Source organism: Schistocerca nitens, chromosome 2, assembly GCF_023898315.1.
Source record: "Schistocerca nitens isolate TAMUIC-IGC-003100 chromosome 2, iqSchNite1.1, whole genome shotgun sequence".
NCBI lineage: Eukaryota > Metazoa > Arthropoda > Insecta > Orthoptera > Acrididae > Schistocerca > Schistocerca nitens.
Genome location: NC_064615.1, coordinates 525,423,101 through 525,442,228, shown reverse-complemented (window position 1 = coordinate 525,442,228; position 19,128 = coordinate 525,423,101). Strand labels below are relative to the sequence as shown.

General features: G+C 43.9%; 1 protein-coding gene across 1 annotated transcript in view; it reads right to left on the bottom strand.

The window, feature by feature from the left end:
* Window positions 1-19,128, bottom strand: part of LOC126234475 (juvenile hormone esterase-like) — a 70,022-nt gene that overhangs the window by 36,884 nt on the left and 14,010 nt on the right. Inside the window, exons 2-3 of the mRNA XM_049943165.1 lie at window positions 6,912-7,049; window positions 3,387-3,546 (exon numbers count right to left, since the gene is read on the bottom strand). Of these exons, the coding sequence (XP_049799122.1) occupies window positions 3,387-3,546; window positions 6,912-7,049 (298 nt within the window). The remainder of the gene's footprint in view (window positions 1-3,386; window positions 3,547-6,911; window positions 7,050-19,128) is intronic.

Genomic DNA, 19,128 nt, shown 5'->3' with positions numbered 1-19,128 from the left:
CTGTAAAACGACTCAGATTATCCAGTAAATACTCTCAAGAGCAATTTCTGCCAAGTACAATCAGTGAAGGAAATAATTCAGACTGTCATGTCATGAACAGAATTACAACCATATACGGTGCCTCAAAACAACATGAGTAGCCATTGTTGCTCGCAGGGCGACCGCGTGATCTGGAAACACCCAGATTACTATCGAGGAGCATCAGGAACTCTTCTATGCATTGTGAGTCATTCACAAAAGTTCCACTTACATCTCGAAAACGTGCAGCGTGTACACTGTTGTAGAAAAAAGACAAAACTGGAAAGGCGACTGGGATAAAGCTGTGTTTAGCGACGAAATATATTCAGTCTTGACAGCTCTGAATGCCCTTTGAAATACATCTATGGTGTTTGTGGAAGAGTAAATTAATACTCCATATACATGCTGAAAATCACTGACTCCATTTTGTCTAATTCTTGCAACTGTTACACTTTCAGTGTATAAACCCTATTGTCATCTCAGACTCCGAGAAACTTTTGTCACTGTTCAAATACCTGCGTGTTTGTAGGTAACCTTAACACGGATCAGTCGCGAAACCTTTCCTTCCTGTCCGACAAAAGTCGTGTCTGCCTCCAGATGGCTGGGACACTATCTGTCTGGGCCAGCAAATGCCTCACTTGTTCTATCCACTACGCAAGCTCAGAATGTCTTACGGAGGCAGTCTCCTATAAGGGGCAGTTGCGTGAAGACGAGACAGATGGAAAAAAGTAAGTCAACAGTTTATTATTTTAAAAGTAATCGCCGTAACTGTTAATACATTTGTGGCACTTGAGACAAGACGAGCAGTGCCTTTATAGAAAACGTTTTCCGTTGTCTCTGGGACCATGATTGTACCCAAGTGTGCACCTGTTTGTCCAAAGCAAATCTGCAGCCACGAATGTCTGTTAAGTGGTCCAAAAATACGTAACGCACAGCTGTACGTGGGCACTTCGCAAAAGTTGAAGCGCACCGTCAAGCATAGGAATGTTGACGAACGGCATCATTCTTCCGCCCGCCCACATAATGCAGATATTGCCTCGATATCTGCCCATGAGGTTTGCACATTTTTGGGGCCCTGAAGAAAGACATTCATGACTGTTAATTTGTTTTGGACGAAGAGGTGTACGCCTGGATACAATCATGGTTCTGTCGGCGACCGAAAACATTTCCATGAAGTTATTGACCATTTTGTCTCACGGTGGGATAAATACACTCCTGGAAATGGAAAAAAGAACACATTGACACCGGTGTGTCAGACCCACCATACTTGCTCCGGACACTGCGAGAGGGCTGTACAAGCAATGATCACACGCACGGCACAGCGGACACACCAGGAACCGCTGTGTTGGCCGTCGAATGGCGCTAGCTGCGCAGCATTTGTGCACCGCCGCCGTCAGTGTCAGCCAGTTTGCCGTGGCATACGGAGCTCCATCGCAGTCTTTAACGCTGGTAGCATGCCGCGACAGCATGGACGTGAACCGTATGTGCAGTTGACGGACTTTGAGCGAGGGCGTATAGTGGGCATGCGGGAGGCCGGGTGGACGTACCGCCGAATTGCTCAACACGTGGGGCGTGAGGTCTCCACAGTACATCGATGTTGTCGCCAGTGGTCGGCGGAAGGTGCACGTGCCCGTCGACCTGGGACCGGACCGCAGCGACGCACGGATGCACGCCAAGACCGTAGGATCCTACGCAGTGCCGTAGGGGACCGCACCGCCACTTCCCAGCAAATTAGGGACACTGTTGCTCCTGGGGTATCGGCGAGGACCATTCGCAACCGTCTCCATGAAGCTGGGCTACGGTCCCGCACACCGTTAGGCCGTCTTCCGCTCACGCCCCAACATCGTGCAGCCCGCCTCCAGTGGTGTCGCGACAGGCGTGAATGGAGGGACGAATGGAGACGTGTCGTCTTCAGCGATGAGAGTCGCTTCTGCCTTGGTGCCAATGATGGTCGTATGCGTGTTTGGCGCCGTGCAGGTGAGCGCCACAATCAGGACTGCATACGACCGAGGCACACAGGGCCAACACCCGGCATCATGGTGTGGGGAGCGATCTCCTACACTGGCCGTACACCACTGGTGATCGTCGAGGGGACACTGAATAGTGCACGGTACATCCAAACCGTCATCGAACCCATCGTTCTACCATTCCTAGACCGGCAAGGGAACTTGCTGTTCCAACAGGACAATGCACGTCCGCATGTATCCCGTGCCACCCAACGTGCTCTAGAAGGTGTAAGTCAACTACCCTGGCCAGCAAGATCTCCGGATCTGTCCCCCATTGAGCATGTTTGGGACTGGATGAAGCGTCGTCTCACGCGGTCTGCACGTCCAGCACGAACGCTGGTCCAACTGAGGCGCCAGGTGGAAATGGCATGGCAAGCCGTTCCACAGGACTACATCCAGCATCTCTACGATCGTCTCCATGGGAGAATAGCAGCCTGCATTGCTGCGAAAGGTGGATATACACTGTACTAGTGCCGACATTGTGCATGCTCTGTTGCCTGTGTCTATGTGCCTGTGGTTCTGTCAGTGTGATCATGTGATGTATCTGACCCCAGGAATGTGTCAATAAAGTTTCACCTTCCTGGGACAATGAATTCACGGTGTTCTTATTTCAATTTCCAGGAGTGTATATCAACCCCCTAATGGCGATTACCTTTGAAATTAGAAATAGTTTACCAGTTTACTTACTTTGTTCCACTTGTCTTTCATTTGATTTCCCCGTGTACAATAAAATGCCACAGCCTCATTCCTTACCCACGGATTCCATCTCGGATCTTCAGTTGCGCCTTTGATTACGTCCTTACCATAGGAATGTTGAACCTCAGTGACATTTTATCCCACCTTTTATCAGTTACTTGTCCTGTGCCGGATCACAAATATCGACCAAAGTGTGTCTCTGTGCAAAGGGAGCCTGAAGATAATGCAAAGAAAGAAACCTCCCAAAATCGATAGCAGATACTGTAGTAACCTACAACATTTTTGGACCACAGGATCAAAGAAAATGAATGAAGCTGGGAACGAGAAGATTTACAACACGTCAAAAGACGGATTTCGTAGATTCCACGAGAGATGTTGGACAAATAAGCGTAATTCAAGGAATGGTTATAGAAGTTTATTCTATGGGCAAGTTTTTTTTTAGCGTAGAGAAAACCCGTTAAAATAGAGGAACGAAGGTTTCTAACAAGAAAATGGATTGACAAAGCATCTAAACTTGCCGGTTAAAAATACTCTCAAGAGCTTGTCCAGTGTAGAGTGCCAGTGGAGGGAGGAATGATTCAAACTACCCCGTGTCTAAGATCGCTGTGTCGTTATAGATTTTCGCAGGACAATGTAGAAAAGCAGAACACTAGTGTCGCCACTCACCCAGTGCACCGAGGCGGTAGTTGAAGGTGACGAGGAGGACTCCATGCTGCAGCAGGTAGTCGGGGCCATAGGCGTCAGTGTTGCCGGAGCCGCGCGAGTAGCCTCCGCCGTGGATCCACACCATCACCGGCAACATGTCGCTTCTACTCTTCGTCGGCAGCTGAAAGTATTCTCCTACTTACAAATACTGAAATAGCAAAGGGGCTCATTCCTTCTCATTCCCAATCACACAGCATAAACTTCGACGCCCATTTGGACATGGATGCAGGCTGAGGTAAAACAGTCATAAGCCTAGCAAGAAGATGTTTCCGTCTACCAATGCGAGCGACAAGAGCTTACCAAGAGCGAACACTAACATTATTTGCTGCAGACAGGACATGTAGATAGGACCACTGCCAAGGCAATCTGGAAAGTGAAGCCAAGCGCCAACTGTAGTTTGACTTGGGCCAATGACACGGCTCTTGGAGTTGCATCCCTCTGTATTCCATCTTTCTACTGGATCTGGTGATCAGGGAGCGAATCTACTCCCGTAATATTATTTTCTGCTGCTGTTGATAGTATCCTATACTCATTTGGCCAGAAAAACTTCTTTTCTTCCCATTTCACTTCACTGACCACTACTATATCTTCATTGAGCCTTTGCAGTCCTGTTTTTAGATTTTCTGGCTTCCCTACCACTTTCAACCTTCTGACATTCAGCGCTCCGACTAGTAGAACGTTATTCTTTCGCTGGTTATTGAATCTTTTTCTCATAGTCACCTCCGCTTTCACAATCCTCTCCCGGAGATCCGAATGGGGGACTATTCCGGAATTTTTTGGCAATGGAGACATTACCATGATATTTTTTTTATTTACAGGTCACTGTCCAGTGGATACATGTTATGTGCCTTTAATGCATTCTTCCGACTTTAGGGGCAGTTTCCCACTGGATGAACAAGAGAGTTTCCGTAACCACTGTCCGCTCATCCGCCCCCTGCCATTGGCAGAATATAGGTGACTTCTTATGCCAGAACTATTTGGCCGTCAATGCTGTTTATTAATCAAAATTCAAACCATGACGTGTTTCGAATGCGGGACTGGGGCTGTTTTGACTATTAATCAAAGAAATTACCCCTAGGCCACAGGTGCGAGGCACGGAAACTGCAAAGAACAGTTCGATGGTGGCATTTTATTCAGTACTGTGAGAACAACCAACAAGCTACCAGAAACAAATGTACTCGTACATCTCCGCTCCAGAAAGTCGGCAGCTACGTCCGTTAAAGCTGATTGTGTGAGGTTCGTAATATCGCCGTGAAACAACAGCTTAGACAGAGGATGGACACTCACAGATGGGGTAATGGCGTGTAAGACACATTTTTCTCAGTGGGGACGGTAATAGGTGCTACCTATGACTTCGCTCTATTAAATGTACTTGTAGAATTCATCATGTAATAAGCCCCACCCCACACACACACACACACAAAGAGAGAGAGAGAGAGAGAGAGATTTATTATTTATTACGAAACCGATCCGTAATTGTGTTTGTTGTGCCGGACCGAGGCTCGAAGCCGAGTTTCCCGCTTTTAGCGAGCGGTCGCTAGGATCGATCCAAACTTCCGTATGTCACGGAGTCGACAACCTTGGCGGTCCAACATTTCGTGAGTGCCGCACAGGGAGAGACGAATACTCTTTCGTCATTTTAGACCGTCGAGGCATGGATACGTCATTGATGGTAACGTTTTTGTATGTACACAGTGTCTGTATGTATGTAGGATATTGTAGTGTGAAGATATAGCCATGCCTACGTGTCTGAAGGTACAGACGTTGCTCTGACAATTACACCTGTGGCAAATATTAAGAAATCGACTCAGATTTTACAAATCCGAATGGACTATAACTGTTTGTGACAGATGAAAATTTTTGCATTCATGTCTGAAGCACAATGTAATGTGAAGATATTTACACTCGATAAACACAGACGTTGTAACCATCAGTCAAATATTATTTATGTATTACGTACAAACAACCAGATAGCTTATCAGGTTCATTGTGGGATTTAACAACATTAATGCTACACCAGCAAATTCATGCATATGTCATTTCTCACTAAAAGTCATACTGCACTCTCAATCGACGTTGGTTAAATTATTTTAGCTTTCCTTTAATTTATTTCCATTTTCCATGTTAATCTGATGTGTTATTTTACAGTCAGTGTTACATATCGTGCCAGCAACATAACATTCCTTATGCATTACATTTTGGTGATTCTTTCATTGTTTAATTAATTATATACAATGCGCAACTAACTTTTTGCTTTAGAATACATTACATAATTTTATCGTATATTAAGAACTCTATCAACTGCCCATCGCAAATTGATTTAATTTTCAATGTTTGTTAAGTTCATAATTTCATGTGTTATATTTGACAACTGACTACTTTCAGAATGCCTGGAAATCAGCATGTGTGACATTTCAGTTGTGATAAATATTGTTTTCACAGCCTAAAGCGGAATGGTTTCATTTAAAAATTTTACGAAGGTTATATATTTCTCCATCTCTCTTTGTTGGTGTTCCACAAAAGCTTCTTTTTTATATAACAGCCTTATCCCCACATCTGCACCCATTTACATATTTGACACATATGTGACACCAGTCTCCTCCTCCTCCTCCTCTTTTTGTCCATCTACACCTCACCTGTCACTCTGACCATCTCCCTTACCTATCTCGCTATCCTCTCCTTTCGCCCCCCTCTGACCATCTCCTCCTTCCTAACTCTCGCTTTCTCCTCCTGCTCCCTCTCTTAATCCATCTCTTCCCTACCACTCCTCTTCACCATATAGATCTCCTCCTGCATTCTCCCATCTCCTCCGCCAATCTCCCTATCTCCTCCTCCATCCCTGTGTTCACCCTCTCCCTATCGACCTCCGCCTCCTCCTCCCCCCTCACCAACCCCTCCTGTCACTTTTCCCTGTTCATATCCTCCTGTCTGTCTCTCTCTAGCCATATCCTTCTGCTCCCTCACCCTGCACTTCCCTCCTTCCCTCTTATGTTAACCTCGCCACAATCGAGTAATGTAGCCCCTGAACAACAGGTTGATGATGCAGGCCGATACTAGTCCCATAAAATACCTTTAATGTGAGGGAGTCTGTTTGAAAACTGTTTCTCATCCCAGACATGTAGGCTCCCCTGCAAAGCTGGTTGATTTGGCAAGCTGATATTGTTCTCTCACAACATGCCTGTCATGTACACAGCCTATCTGGCGGGGGCTGGGAAAAAGGACTACTTGCATATCTCCACTCCTACTGCAGCTCGGAGGCTATAAACGCCACAGTGACACACACACACACACACACACACACACACATATATATATATATATATATATATATATATATATATATATATATATATATATATATATATGCTCGTCGAGTAGTATACTACCCTGACTTTTGGAGACATACATAGTTTCGTTAACAATATATATTTGAAGTACAACTGTGAAAACTTGAACACAAAACTGAGGCTTACAGGTATACATTACCTTTGGAGTGTATACGTTCAGGTAAAGACAATCTTCGTCACCCAGGTATTTGTTTGCGAGGAGACTGAACTGAGGGGCCATATTTCCTTCTCTGGTAGCATCTCTGATACCGGTCCATGGATCACAGGGCTGTGGCGGCTGAAAAGTGAGAACATTTTGAGTCTTTCATAGTGTGATACTAATGCATCTGAAAATAGCATTGTAACATAAACTCTTTACAGCATATACAGTGATTTCCCCAATCCAAAGAAACATTACTAAAATAACAGCGTCAAATGTGATGAAACTTGCCGGAAGTCACCTCATAGAAGACATCAAACGCGGAAACGCAATTGCAGGTGTAGCGTATGACTTAGAACATATATTAAATACACATTAGTCGTAGAAGCAAATAACACCTATTGTTGCTTTCCAAGCGTAAGTGAAACTCACGTCACAGAGACAACTCATCCATTGATCTATGTGTAGTCTAAGGCTAACAGTCGGAACCTGCGAGCTGCAAATATTTCTCTGAAGAGCATTGATAGTACTAACGAGTGTGACTGTCATTTCCAATGCCTGGCTTCTTAAGAGATTCTGCATAAAGTACTCGATGACGTTAGCTATCAGACGGTTCCAGTTAGGCAAACTGCAGTTAGGAATGGATTACGCTCCTTTTGCACACTTCGACCAGTAATGATAACGCTCATCGGAAATCCACATGCTGCTGCCACTAAAATTTTTCGAAAACTACTTGATTGCACGTCTCAACCACGAATAGGAATAGCGAAGAAAAATTGCACTCTGAGGCTGTATAACTTACAATTTGAGGCGCAACTCACAGAAGCCACCTACGTGATGAAGTTCCTAGTGTCGTAGAATAAGCTGATCATACAAACACAGAAGGAGAAGTATGTGCCATTGCTGTCCCAATGACTTCGTACTTCACAACTTGGATGAGCAATGAGATTGGGAATGATCCACCTGACCGTATGTATGACTATTCTGTACAGCACATGCGTATGCTGCTTTCGAAGAGATATCTTAATCGGCACTTGAACTACTAAGCATAAACTGGCGTGTGATGATTGTTTAATTCTACGATCTCCCTTTTCACAGAGACGCGTGCCTTTTCCTATAACGTTAGCATGACTTTTCCGGACAGACGTATGTCACTGAAAACCACTCGCGTCTTCTCCTAGGACGTGATGTCACTTCCGGCGTTTGCGACTCAGTAGTAGAGCTGATATCTGTTTCCAGTCTATACACACATTATCTCGCTAGGAAATAAAACGTTAATGTTGAGACTTTTATTGATGAAGTGGATCAGATACTGTAACTGACGTATATTCAGCCCCTCCTGTGATTGTACTACCGCCTCTTACAACTTTAGCATCTAGGAGGAACGTATTGTAAATTTGTATGTAGGTAGTCCTTTAACTTTCCTTTATTTATTTCGTGTTCTTGTGTAAACGAAAAAATTAAATTGCAAAGAAAAATTTTGTACGTGTGTTCTGAAGCTCGTGTCTGATAGGGAACAATCATACACTCCTGGAAATTGAAATAAGAACACCGTGAATTCATTGTCCCAGGAAGGGGAAACTTTATTGACACATTCCTGGGGTCAGACACATCACATGATCACACTGACAGAACCACAGGCACATAGACATAGGCAACAGAGCATGCACAATGTCGGCACTAGTACAGTGTATATCCACCTTTCGCAGCAATGCAGGCTGCTATTCTCCCATGGAGACGATCGTAGAGATGCTGGATGTAGTCCTGTGGAACGGCTTGCCATGCCATTTCCACCTGGCGCCTCAGTTGGACCAGCGTTCGTGCTGGACGTGCAGACCGCGTGAGACGACGCTTCATCCAGTCCCAAACATGCTCAATGGGGGACAGATCCGGAGATCTTGCTGGCCAGGGTAGTTGACTTACACCTTCTAGAGCACGTTGGGTGGCACGGGATACATGCGGACGTGCATTGTCCTGTTGGAACAGCAAGTTCCCTTGCCGGTCTAGGAATGGTAGAACGATGGGTTCGATGACGGTTTGGATGTACCGTGCACTATTCAGTGTCCCCTCGACGATCACCAGTGGTGTACGGCCAGTGTAGGAGATCGCTCCCCACACCATGATGCCGGGTGTTGGCCCTGTGTGCCTCGGTCGTATGCAGTCCTGATTGTGGCGCTCACCTGCACGGCGCCAAACACGCATACGACCATCATTGGCACCAAGGCAGAAGCGACTCTCATCGCTGAAGACGACACGTCTCCATTCGTCCCTCCATTCACGCCTGTCGCGACACCACTGGAGGCGGGCTGCACGATGTTGGGGCGTGAGCGGAAGACGGCCTAACTGTGTGCGGGACCGTAGCCCAGCTTCATGGAGACGGTTGCGAATGGTCCTCGCCGATACCCCAGGAGCAACAGTGTCCCTAATTTGCTGGGAAGTGGCGGTGCGGTCCCCTACGGCACTGCGTAGGATCCTACGGTCTTGGCGTGCATCCGTGCGTCGCTGCGGTCCGGTCCCAGGTCGACGGGCACGTGCACCTTCCGCCGACCACTGGCGACAACATCGATGTACTGTGGAGACCTCACGCCCCACGTGTTGAGCAATTCGGCGGTACGTCCACCCGGCCTCCCGGATGCCCACTATACGCCCTCGCTCAAAGTCCGTCAACTGCACATACGGTTCACGTCCATGCTGTCGCGGCATGCTACCAGCGTTAAAGACTGCGATGGAGCTCCGTATGCCACGGCAAACTGGCTGACACTGACGGCGGCGGTGCACAAATGCTGCGCAGCTAGCGCCATTCGACGGCCAACACCGCGGTTCCTGGTGTGTCCGCTGTGCCGTGCGTGTGATCATTGCTTGTACAGCCCTCTCGCAGTGTCCGGAGCAAGTATGGTGGGTCTGACACACCGGTGTCAATGTGTTCTTTTTTCCATTTCCAGGAGTGTATATGAAAAAATTTGTAATAGCGGAAGTAACAGATGAAGCAGAATCCGTATAAGGCTGGACTCAAAAGTCTCAAGATTGACAGAGGTGATAAGTCTGATTATTACTGGAAAATCATTTGCATTTTGTAATGGGTCTGTAGGCCCTTACTATAAATTTGCACTCGTCACAGGTCGATAGGGCGAACAATCGATTGTGTCGTGTTGCGAGAGCGAGTGTGGAGTTGAGCGAGTGCCATGTTGCGGGTAGAGGTGTGTGGAGGCCAGTTGTTATAATGCAAGGCTTTAACGGAGAAGGGAGTCGCCATCGCCGTGGTTAGACCCCTTTGTACTAGAAATAATACCGGGAAAGTGAAGAAGTATCATTACGGAAGTGGTCAGTGACATTTTTAGTGCCGATATTTTGGTTTCGCGTCTACCGCGCCGGCATCACCTTGGACTGCAGTGTTGGATTGCAGTGTTGGACGCAGTGATGGATTAGCGTGTGATGATAATGGAAAATGAAGAAGCCTGTGCTGAGATTAGCCGTAATTAGATATGTATGACGAAGGCAGTGGCTGTCTCCTCCTTTTTGTGTTTTTGAGACGAATATAGGTTCGTGATTAGTGAAACTGTGTTGGTGTTTTTCTTGTTACCAGAAATTTCATTATTACAGTATTGAGAAGGGCGAACTGGAAAGTAACAACTTCCGTAGCAGTCAATTCCGATTGTCAGCCCCATTAGGTACACGGTCACATTAATAATAACTACTGGGCTGCTATTCGATCAGATCAGGTCGGGATAAATAAACGGAGGTGTTACAATTTGTAAGAATGATATCTTTTGTTGATAGTAACGAGTGGAAGGTGAAATCTGGAAAAGAGATATCGAAGTGTTATGCAGACACTCTTGCTCGGTACTCGGCTTTGCATGAACGGACGGACGCGACCGCGGAGTCAGTCGGTCAAAAAATTAATGATTTTGATTAATGCAGAGTGATGGAAAGTTGTGGAACTTACGGATATCACGGAGGCAATGTATGAAAACGGACCACGCAGTAATTACATAAAAAGACGGGCAGATTCAGAAGTTTCTAGAACACTATTGCATAGTTATTGTTCCAGCAACTCACCGAAATTCGATGCAGAAGAGTATTGTGGAAGAACTTAATAAGTCTGAAGATATAAGGCAAATAAAAGCCAATAATTTCAAGAGAGAAGGCTTTCTTTCAGGATCCAAAGTATAACATGCCGGGAGGTAGACGCTGGTAATACAATGAGCAGTCTAGTACCAAAAGAAATCACATCAAGAGGACACAAACGCAGCATGATATCTTCTGGGACTATGCTGAACCATTTTTATGTTATTCAGGACACAACAGAGACTGCGGAGCTCGCCCGCTCTAAGGACTGTGTTAAGAGTGGAGACACATTTGTTGTTTTCATGTATAAAACTGAAGAATATTTCAATAGTTGGACTGATGAGTGTAAGGGCAAAACCTAAGTCATTTTGCGTGAAAATTAATAAACAGATGTCCTTCCATTAAAACATGTAGTAGCCAGTCGTCCATTGTTAAACTTATGATTGTCTCTACGTTTAAGCAACCCGGCATATACCAGTCCCGCATCCTGCTCCAAAACAGTTTGAAGTTTTAGTGATTATTCTGTCAAAAGGCGACGCGTCGGAGCAGCAGGGGAAATTTATTTACCTTTTGGTAATTAATTTTCATATTGACAAGATAGCATCTGTCATCTTTCAATGGCCAGCGATCTCCAAAACAGAAGCAACGCGACGGCGCAAAGATCATTCATCACTGCCAGCACGACACAGGGTGAGACACTTGGAAGCTCCAGCAATTTCTACGCAACCATTATCTTCACTTCGCAACGTGTGAAAACAGAATTCTTAACAAATAACAAGCAAACGTTAACAGATATTTAGGAACAGTATTCCTTAAGAAAAGTACTGAACAGAAGTTTATCGCATACCATTATATTGCAGCACACAGCACTTTCGCAGTTACAATTTCCTGCCACATGATATAAACACAACTGCGTGAGACAGGTATCACTGTTGTCAGTTAGTGTGAACTTTTTAGCGGTGCTCTACAAAATACATTCGGTGGTTGTAAAAGTATACGATCGACGATAATATTGTGAGCTACAATGAGAACAAAGAGAGGACATAACGAGATATATAAAAAAATATAAACGTTATCCTCCAGGAACCAGAAATGTCTTTGTCATTCATTGCATTAAGTACCATTCTATGTTACGACTACGTAACTTCCACGAAGGTTCTCACTTTCGTACACAATCATTATTTCAGTATTCTGTCATTAATTCTACTGTGAAAATCTTACAAAAAAACTGAAGGCTGGTGCATGTGATTAGTGTACATCCATCCACTTTTTGCGTTCCCTTAACTGCGTCAGATTACAAGTACGTCTGAACACACACTGCACCCAACACTTCCAACGATGGGCCTCCTCAGCCGACAATCCATGCATGTGCCAATGTTAACGCCACGATATCGACAACTACACCAGATGTTTTGTTTGTGGGACACTCAAATGCGCTGTCATCAGGACCCGTACGATGTCCCAATTTTTACACAGTCCAAGTTTTACACAATCCAATGTAGCCACTATGACGAATGATGATGTTGATGAAAACACAAACATCCAGTCCACGGGCAATGGATATCCCAAACCGGCCGGGAATCGAACCCGTGACCCTGAGACCCAAAGACGGCAACGGTAGGCACTAGATCACGAGCTACGGACGGTAACTCCGCGGAAATGGGCAGGTGACCAAAGGCCCTGAACATTGGCACAGTGGCGGAGCGATGCACGATCTTGTGAACCCCGATACCTTCTTCATCCTGCCGATGGACGGGCGTGAATCCGTCGACATCAAGGGGAACAGCTCGTTGACACCTGTACTGCGGGTCGGAGAGAAGCTGGCGGTGGCTCTATTACATTCACGTTGGCATCTATGGGTCCAGTGGACCTCTTGCAAGGCTCCATGATGGGCAAGGAGCATTGTCCACTCGTACACCCCTTCATGACGATCACGTTTCCCGACAGCAATGGTATTCCCTTAACAAGAAAATTCGCCATGTCACACGTCCAGAAGTGTGATGGAGTGGTTCGAAGAAGATAGTGGCGAGTTTCAATCGATGTGTTGGCCCCCAAGTCGCCAGATCTGAACCCGATCGAACAAATCTGGTATATGATTGAACGTTGCGCCAGAGCTCATCGCACCCGTCCTAGAAATTTATGGGAATTAGGTGATTTGCGTGTGGAGATGTGGTGCCTACTCCCTCCAGCGACCTACCAAGGCTTCATTTCTTCCATGCCACGACACGTCGCCGCTGTTATCCGTGTAAAAGGTGGCTATAACGGCTGTTAGGTAGGTGATCATAATGTTCTGGCTGATCATAAACCTGACATCGCAGTCGTTTCCATTGGCAAGGGCGAACATGTCCAGTGCAGAGTAATGGATGCAAAAGAATGTAACTAGATTTTCAATTAATAGGGCAGCTTCAAAGACATTTACCTCAAAACATCTTGTCATAATCGCGGCTATTTACGTGTTAATATCAGACCTCATGTCATGTAATATAATGCATTGTGTCAAATACAGTAACACCATAGATGATGTCCTGTTGTCTAACATGTCAACCAACATAGCATATGTCATGTGCAGTAAGATGCAACGTGTCATTAAAGTTTAGGAAGCATGCATCTCCACTCTGAGATACTTTCTTAGATAAATACACCTCCACTCTCGGATGCTTGCTAATGTAGATGCATCCCACTCTAGAAACACCTAAATTTGTGTCTACTTGTTCTTATACTCCCCACCATACATAGACAGTGGTACACAGACAGTGGGTGCGTTTGGGGAAGTAATGGTTCCTTGGGGGAAAAAGTCAACCCCCCCCACCCTACACACAGATATCGAAAAATTATTTTAGCGTCTCCCCGGGAACGAATCAATCCCCAGAAATTTTATCCCCCCAGAAAAGCTTTTTTAGCAACTACATGTAAGATCTTCGGCACAATGATATACTCGTATATTGTTTGCTATAGTTGAAGAAGCTTCCGGATTTTAGACACAGGAGCATTTATCCTACAAACAACACGCAGGTATGCGAACACCCTGCAGCTAATAAAGCTCACTGCATTGGGTAAATAGGGTTAACTCGCAAAAACGGGCGTAGGTGTCAAGATGTTTTGATTTAAATATCTACGAAGCTTCCAGATAAGTCGAAAAGCTATTTCTCTCTGGCCAGGGCAAATTTGCGTTTTCTAGTATGACAGGAGCATTTTCATTCTGGTTCCCAAATGTAAATCTACCATGATGCTGACACTACACCGTCACAGTTTGGCAACCGATGTAAATTTTTGTTGACGCGGATGACGATTTATCTGATATAGGTTCTTTTTTTGTCTTTCGAGTCATGCTGCCCTTCGTTCCTTTACGGATACGTGGCTGGTATGGTTGAACCTGTCTTCTCATGGCACACAAGCCTCCGCACCATGTCTAGGTCGCCTGTGGTAAGTTTTTAGTTTTATCTTGGATTTGTTAAATTTTCTCATATTTTCTATACTTTTTATTTTATTTTGTTTTGTTTTTTAATTTTGTTTTTTTATTTTTTATTTTATTGTTACAGACATTTTATTCATATATGCATGAGACTGTATACGTAAATACTGTGAGAAATAATTACAACCATTTAATACAGTGCACAAAACAACAGCAAAGATGAATATGATACCGAACGAAATATTAAATACAGTGTGAAGTTTGTGTTAATAATGTATGTAAGTAGTTCATATTACGTAAGATACGACCATATTACACTCATAAACTTAGGATGCGAACAAGAATGTAGAATGTTTGCACAAATAAATACGAGGTCACAAGATTCATGTGAATTAGTAGCTCTGAAACTTAAGAAACTGCGCGAATCTCTCTGTGCCCACATACTGCTGTTAAAAAAGTTTACTTGTCAAATGGTGTCTCGAGGGCAAAAGGCTTTCGCCTGATTTAACAGCCGCACTAGATTGTGGATTATTGTGCTTCTTAAAAGTTGTAGTCGAGTAACCCATGTGCCGAACCACACGTTGAAATAGTACGAAATAATACACGGACGAAGATACAATCGGCCATTATAAAATGTGAAAGTATCTATAGAATGCATCCTGAACTGCGGGCAACAATGCGCCGGGGTACGCCGGCTCTTCGACATCCAATTATTTGGCGACCAGCAGGAAGAAGCATCCTAAGACACAAAGAAGAACCAACTGACAGTTGAATAACTTGACTAATTGACAATCCACTTCAGCATTTAATTAGTTGAGGATTTAACCCGTTGACTAATTAACTGCTGGACCAAAATATTCCCAACTTATTGGAGCCCTACGGATCTGTGGGTATATCTCACTTACCTATCAGCTCAGCGAACATAGCGTTTCAAAATATTCGAAAATTTCTCGAATGATCTTGTAAATGAAATGTTGTACTGAACCAAATGAAGAAAGAAGCTTGCTGTGTAAAGAATCGTGTATTGCATGAACGGTAAACGATTCGCGCAACAAATAATAATCTACTGAATCTTGTTATTATATCTTATCTTAAAATTCTTTTTTTAATTTATTAATACGTTTTTGGCATCACCCACACAGCCAGCCTCGGACCATAAAAAACAACAGTCATATAAACTGAACATAAGTAAGCGATCTAAATAAATTAACATATTTAATATATTATAAAGTAATAAAAATTCTGTATTTCTATATTCTTATTTTATCGTCTGTTATAAAATCGTATAGAAGCTTATACCCTATGTCTTCTGTGGCTAAACTGGATTTAATGTTTGTAGGCAAGGAATTTACGAAAGTCACCGGAAGCTGTAATAGTTTCATAGTTTCTTGAAACCTTGTGTGGCAGCCGAAGAAAATGTGGTTAGCAACTTTCTCACTGCAGCATTCACACTAAGAAGATGCGACCACGTTGAGGCGGTAGAGATATTGCCAGAATCTCCCGTGCCATTTTTATATAAAGTTTCTGTTGTATCTGCAGTTGTGGTAACAAGTGTGTGATGGAAGATTAGGTACCACTGCGGCATAGTGTCGCTCTTTAATTTCTTATGACCGTTGGAGGATTTCATACCACCGGGACCTGATTACAGCGCTTATTTTATCAAGAATATCGTCGGGTGGCATTTTAGCACATCTCATTGAAGCAGTGCATACAGCTTCCATGGCCAAAGAATCTTCTTTTCCATTTCACTCTACTCCGCTGTTTTGTTTCACCCATAACATGCCGCACGTGTGATTTAAGCGAGAAAGCTCCGGCACTGCTTATATAAGCTGATACACGCGTACTAGATAATTTTTGGTGTTGTTGACGTCTTAGGATTTCAGCGGCGTCAGTGATGAGCACGAGTCTGATTAAGTGTACTGTTTCTTCTTGCATTTCTCTTGCGTATTTAAATCCCTATAAAATCGCTATGACTTTCGCAAGTGATTACAGACTTCAACTACCGGGAGCTTGAATTTGCCTCTTCGATTAGTCTTGCCGTCTATGAATGCACTTCCTGCCCCGTTATTTTGTTTCGAACTAGCTGTGTGATTTGTTTTTACTCATCCGTTCCAAAGTCGTACACAGATACGATAGAGAAGTGTTGGGCCTGTATGACGAAGAGCGTTCATGCGCCTTCCTCATTCAACATGTTTCTGGGATATAGATCAGGTTGGTCCATATTCTGTTTAAGATGTTCAACAGATGAATTGATGTCTTTTCCGGAATATGTTGAATCGTAGAATAATGAAAGTTATCCGGTCCAGGGGCCGTATTCTTGCTGGTGCTCCAGTGAATTCCCACAGGCAGAAATTTCCGTTTAAGGGGAATTTCATCTGATTGTCTACCATTAGATCGTTGTTTTCCTGCTCAGCAGCGTGTGGGGTCTAGATCCATTTATTGTTTTCTAAAAGATTTTTAGATATTTCCCGACTTTTCGCGTTGCTGTATTAATTCGTCATATCTTCTTAATCTTATTCCAAACAATAGCCACGGAGCATCAAGTAGATAGGGTAGTGCATAAATTCCGCCCGCTTTCCCTCTTTGTTATTGTATAGTCACTTTGACCTTGCTTGGATCCGATTAAAATCACGAAAATTTTCTTCCGTGACGCTTGTCGCTTGAATGCTTTGAGTGCTTCTCTCCTCTTCTTAGCTGCCCTCTCACATTCTTTGTCCCATCAGACCTAGCAGCAACATAGAAGGCGTGTTTCGTGGGACTGAGGCCTTAGCTTCCCCTCCAGTAAGATGTACTTGGTCTGCATAGCCCACTCTCACATCCCCACTTTCTTTGAAGTCGTTCAGCTTTTTCATCAGCACTTCTCCATATTCTGTCCGATTTGCTCTTCTTGCACGCCACTTACACTGCGGAAAGATCTTTATTCCTGTACTGAGGTTATTCTCACAGTATATCAGTATCGGTAGGTGGTCAGATCCGAGTGGTTCTTGTAATACGTCCCGACTGACTTTAGCGCAAAATTAGCCGATGCGGAACTGATGTCTACAACAATCTTTTGTTGATTAAGTCAGTTGATTCTCGTCGATGTCCCGTCGGTGAGTACCTCTTCTGGAATTTCCCTTCCCACTCTGTCTTCATCATCTAAGTCCCAAATGAGACACTGGGTGTTCTTGTCCCCTACAATTGCCTTTAGATGGTCGACAGTATTCATATTTTTCTTGTATGTTCCCTGTTTACATGCTTGTTAGAAGCCCTAATAAATCGCTAAGTGATTCACATGGCCACCTCTCGTTCGCAGAGTGACCCCACATGCCTCTACTGGAACGTTTTGAAGATTTAGTTTTATGAACGAAAATTCCATAACTTTTCTTATGAGGTATTTTATCCATGTTGAATCTTGTGAACCTTGCGGCCGTTAGTTGGTGAATGACTTAACCAGCCACAAATACTTTTTAAATGCTTTATTTTAGTGCCATTAGCTGTTTCGGGCTGGCTAATACTTTTAATTAGACAGATGTTTTGACCAACAGCATATCATCTGCTCCCACACTGCAAAAGAATATTTGAGTATTTAGTGCCACTTTGTAAGTTGTTTCATTAATAAAAATACGCTGAAGTCCTTGATTTGTTTACATGTGACGCAAAACATAGTGTTCACTTATGCAAGTTAAAGCTGATGGTGACAACGAAACAAATTGCTATCTGCTGGAACTTAGTACGTGAACACAACTAGTCGGTATCATATATAAATTAGACAAGCACTTCAGTGAATTTTTGTTAATGAAACAACTTACAAACTGGCACTAAATACTCAAACATTCTTGAGCAGTGTGGGAGCAGACGACATCCTTTTGGTCAAAAATAAAAGTACTAAAATTTTGTTCACCACTATCATCAGCTGTGTAGTACGTTTTAAGATCAGAAATAATCAGGCGTCAGTTGTAGAAAGCTTTAATTAAATTAATTTCCCGACTAGCGTCGCCAAATTTATGTTCCATCCTCAGAATATAATGCAATTAAGCTTGCTTAGGAAAGCAATCGACGAGATTACTCCGGAAAATAAATTCCTACAAAAAATGGGAGCAGAGTAAGAATTTAGTGTTTTCCAGGATTGGACCACCGTTAACAGTAAATTAACAATAAGTGTACAGTAATGAACAGATTATAAAACGTATGTCCATAAACTTTTAGGTAGGACTGTCAAGCAGTTAAAAAGTAACGTAAAAAATGCTAAGATATGGTGACCATAAAAACATCGCATCATAAGTAAGATATTACAAAACCATGACGATTAGCGTCAACAGACTGACTACAAAAGATTTCACTTGTATAAGAAGCAACGGGCGCCAGTGTGCCTAAAAGCTTACGAAGACTAAGCACAGTGAGGGCGCTTCTGTCTATAACGTTAAGTCAAACGAAACTGAACAATTTTAAGGAAATGAAACAACTTTAACACATTATTCTCATGCGCTAATCAGGCGCGTCTTTGCACCGCTACGGCACACCGACGTGAATGCTTTTCAAGCACAACATTCGCTTTCTCGGCGCCTGTCGCCGTTATGCCTAAATGCTCACTGCTCCGCTCTCGTGACAGAAATCTAAAGTGCGGCTGCAACAGTAGAAAACTTTGAGTACATCTACAGAAGTGCCACTAGACTCCCCTTCGGCAGCAAACAAGACTTAGTACTCTGACGCACCTTTGGCTGAACGACTCACAACGCTGTTCCTTACTCAGTGATCGCG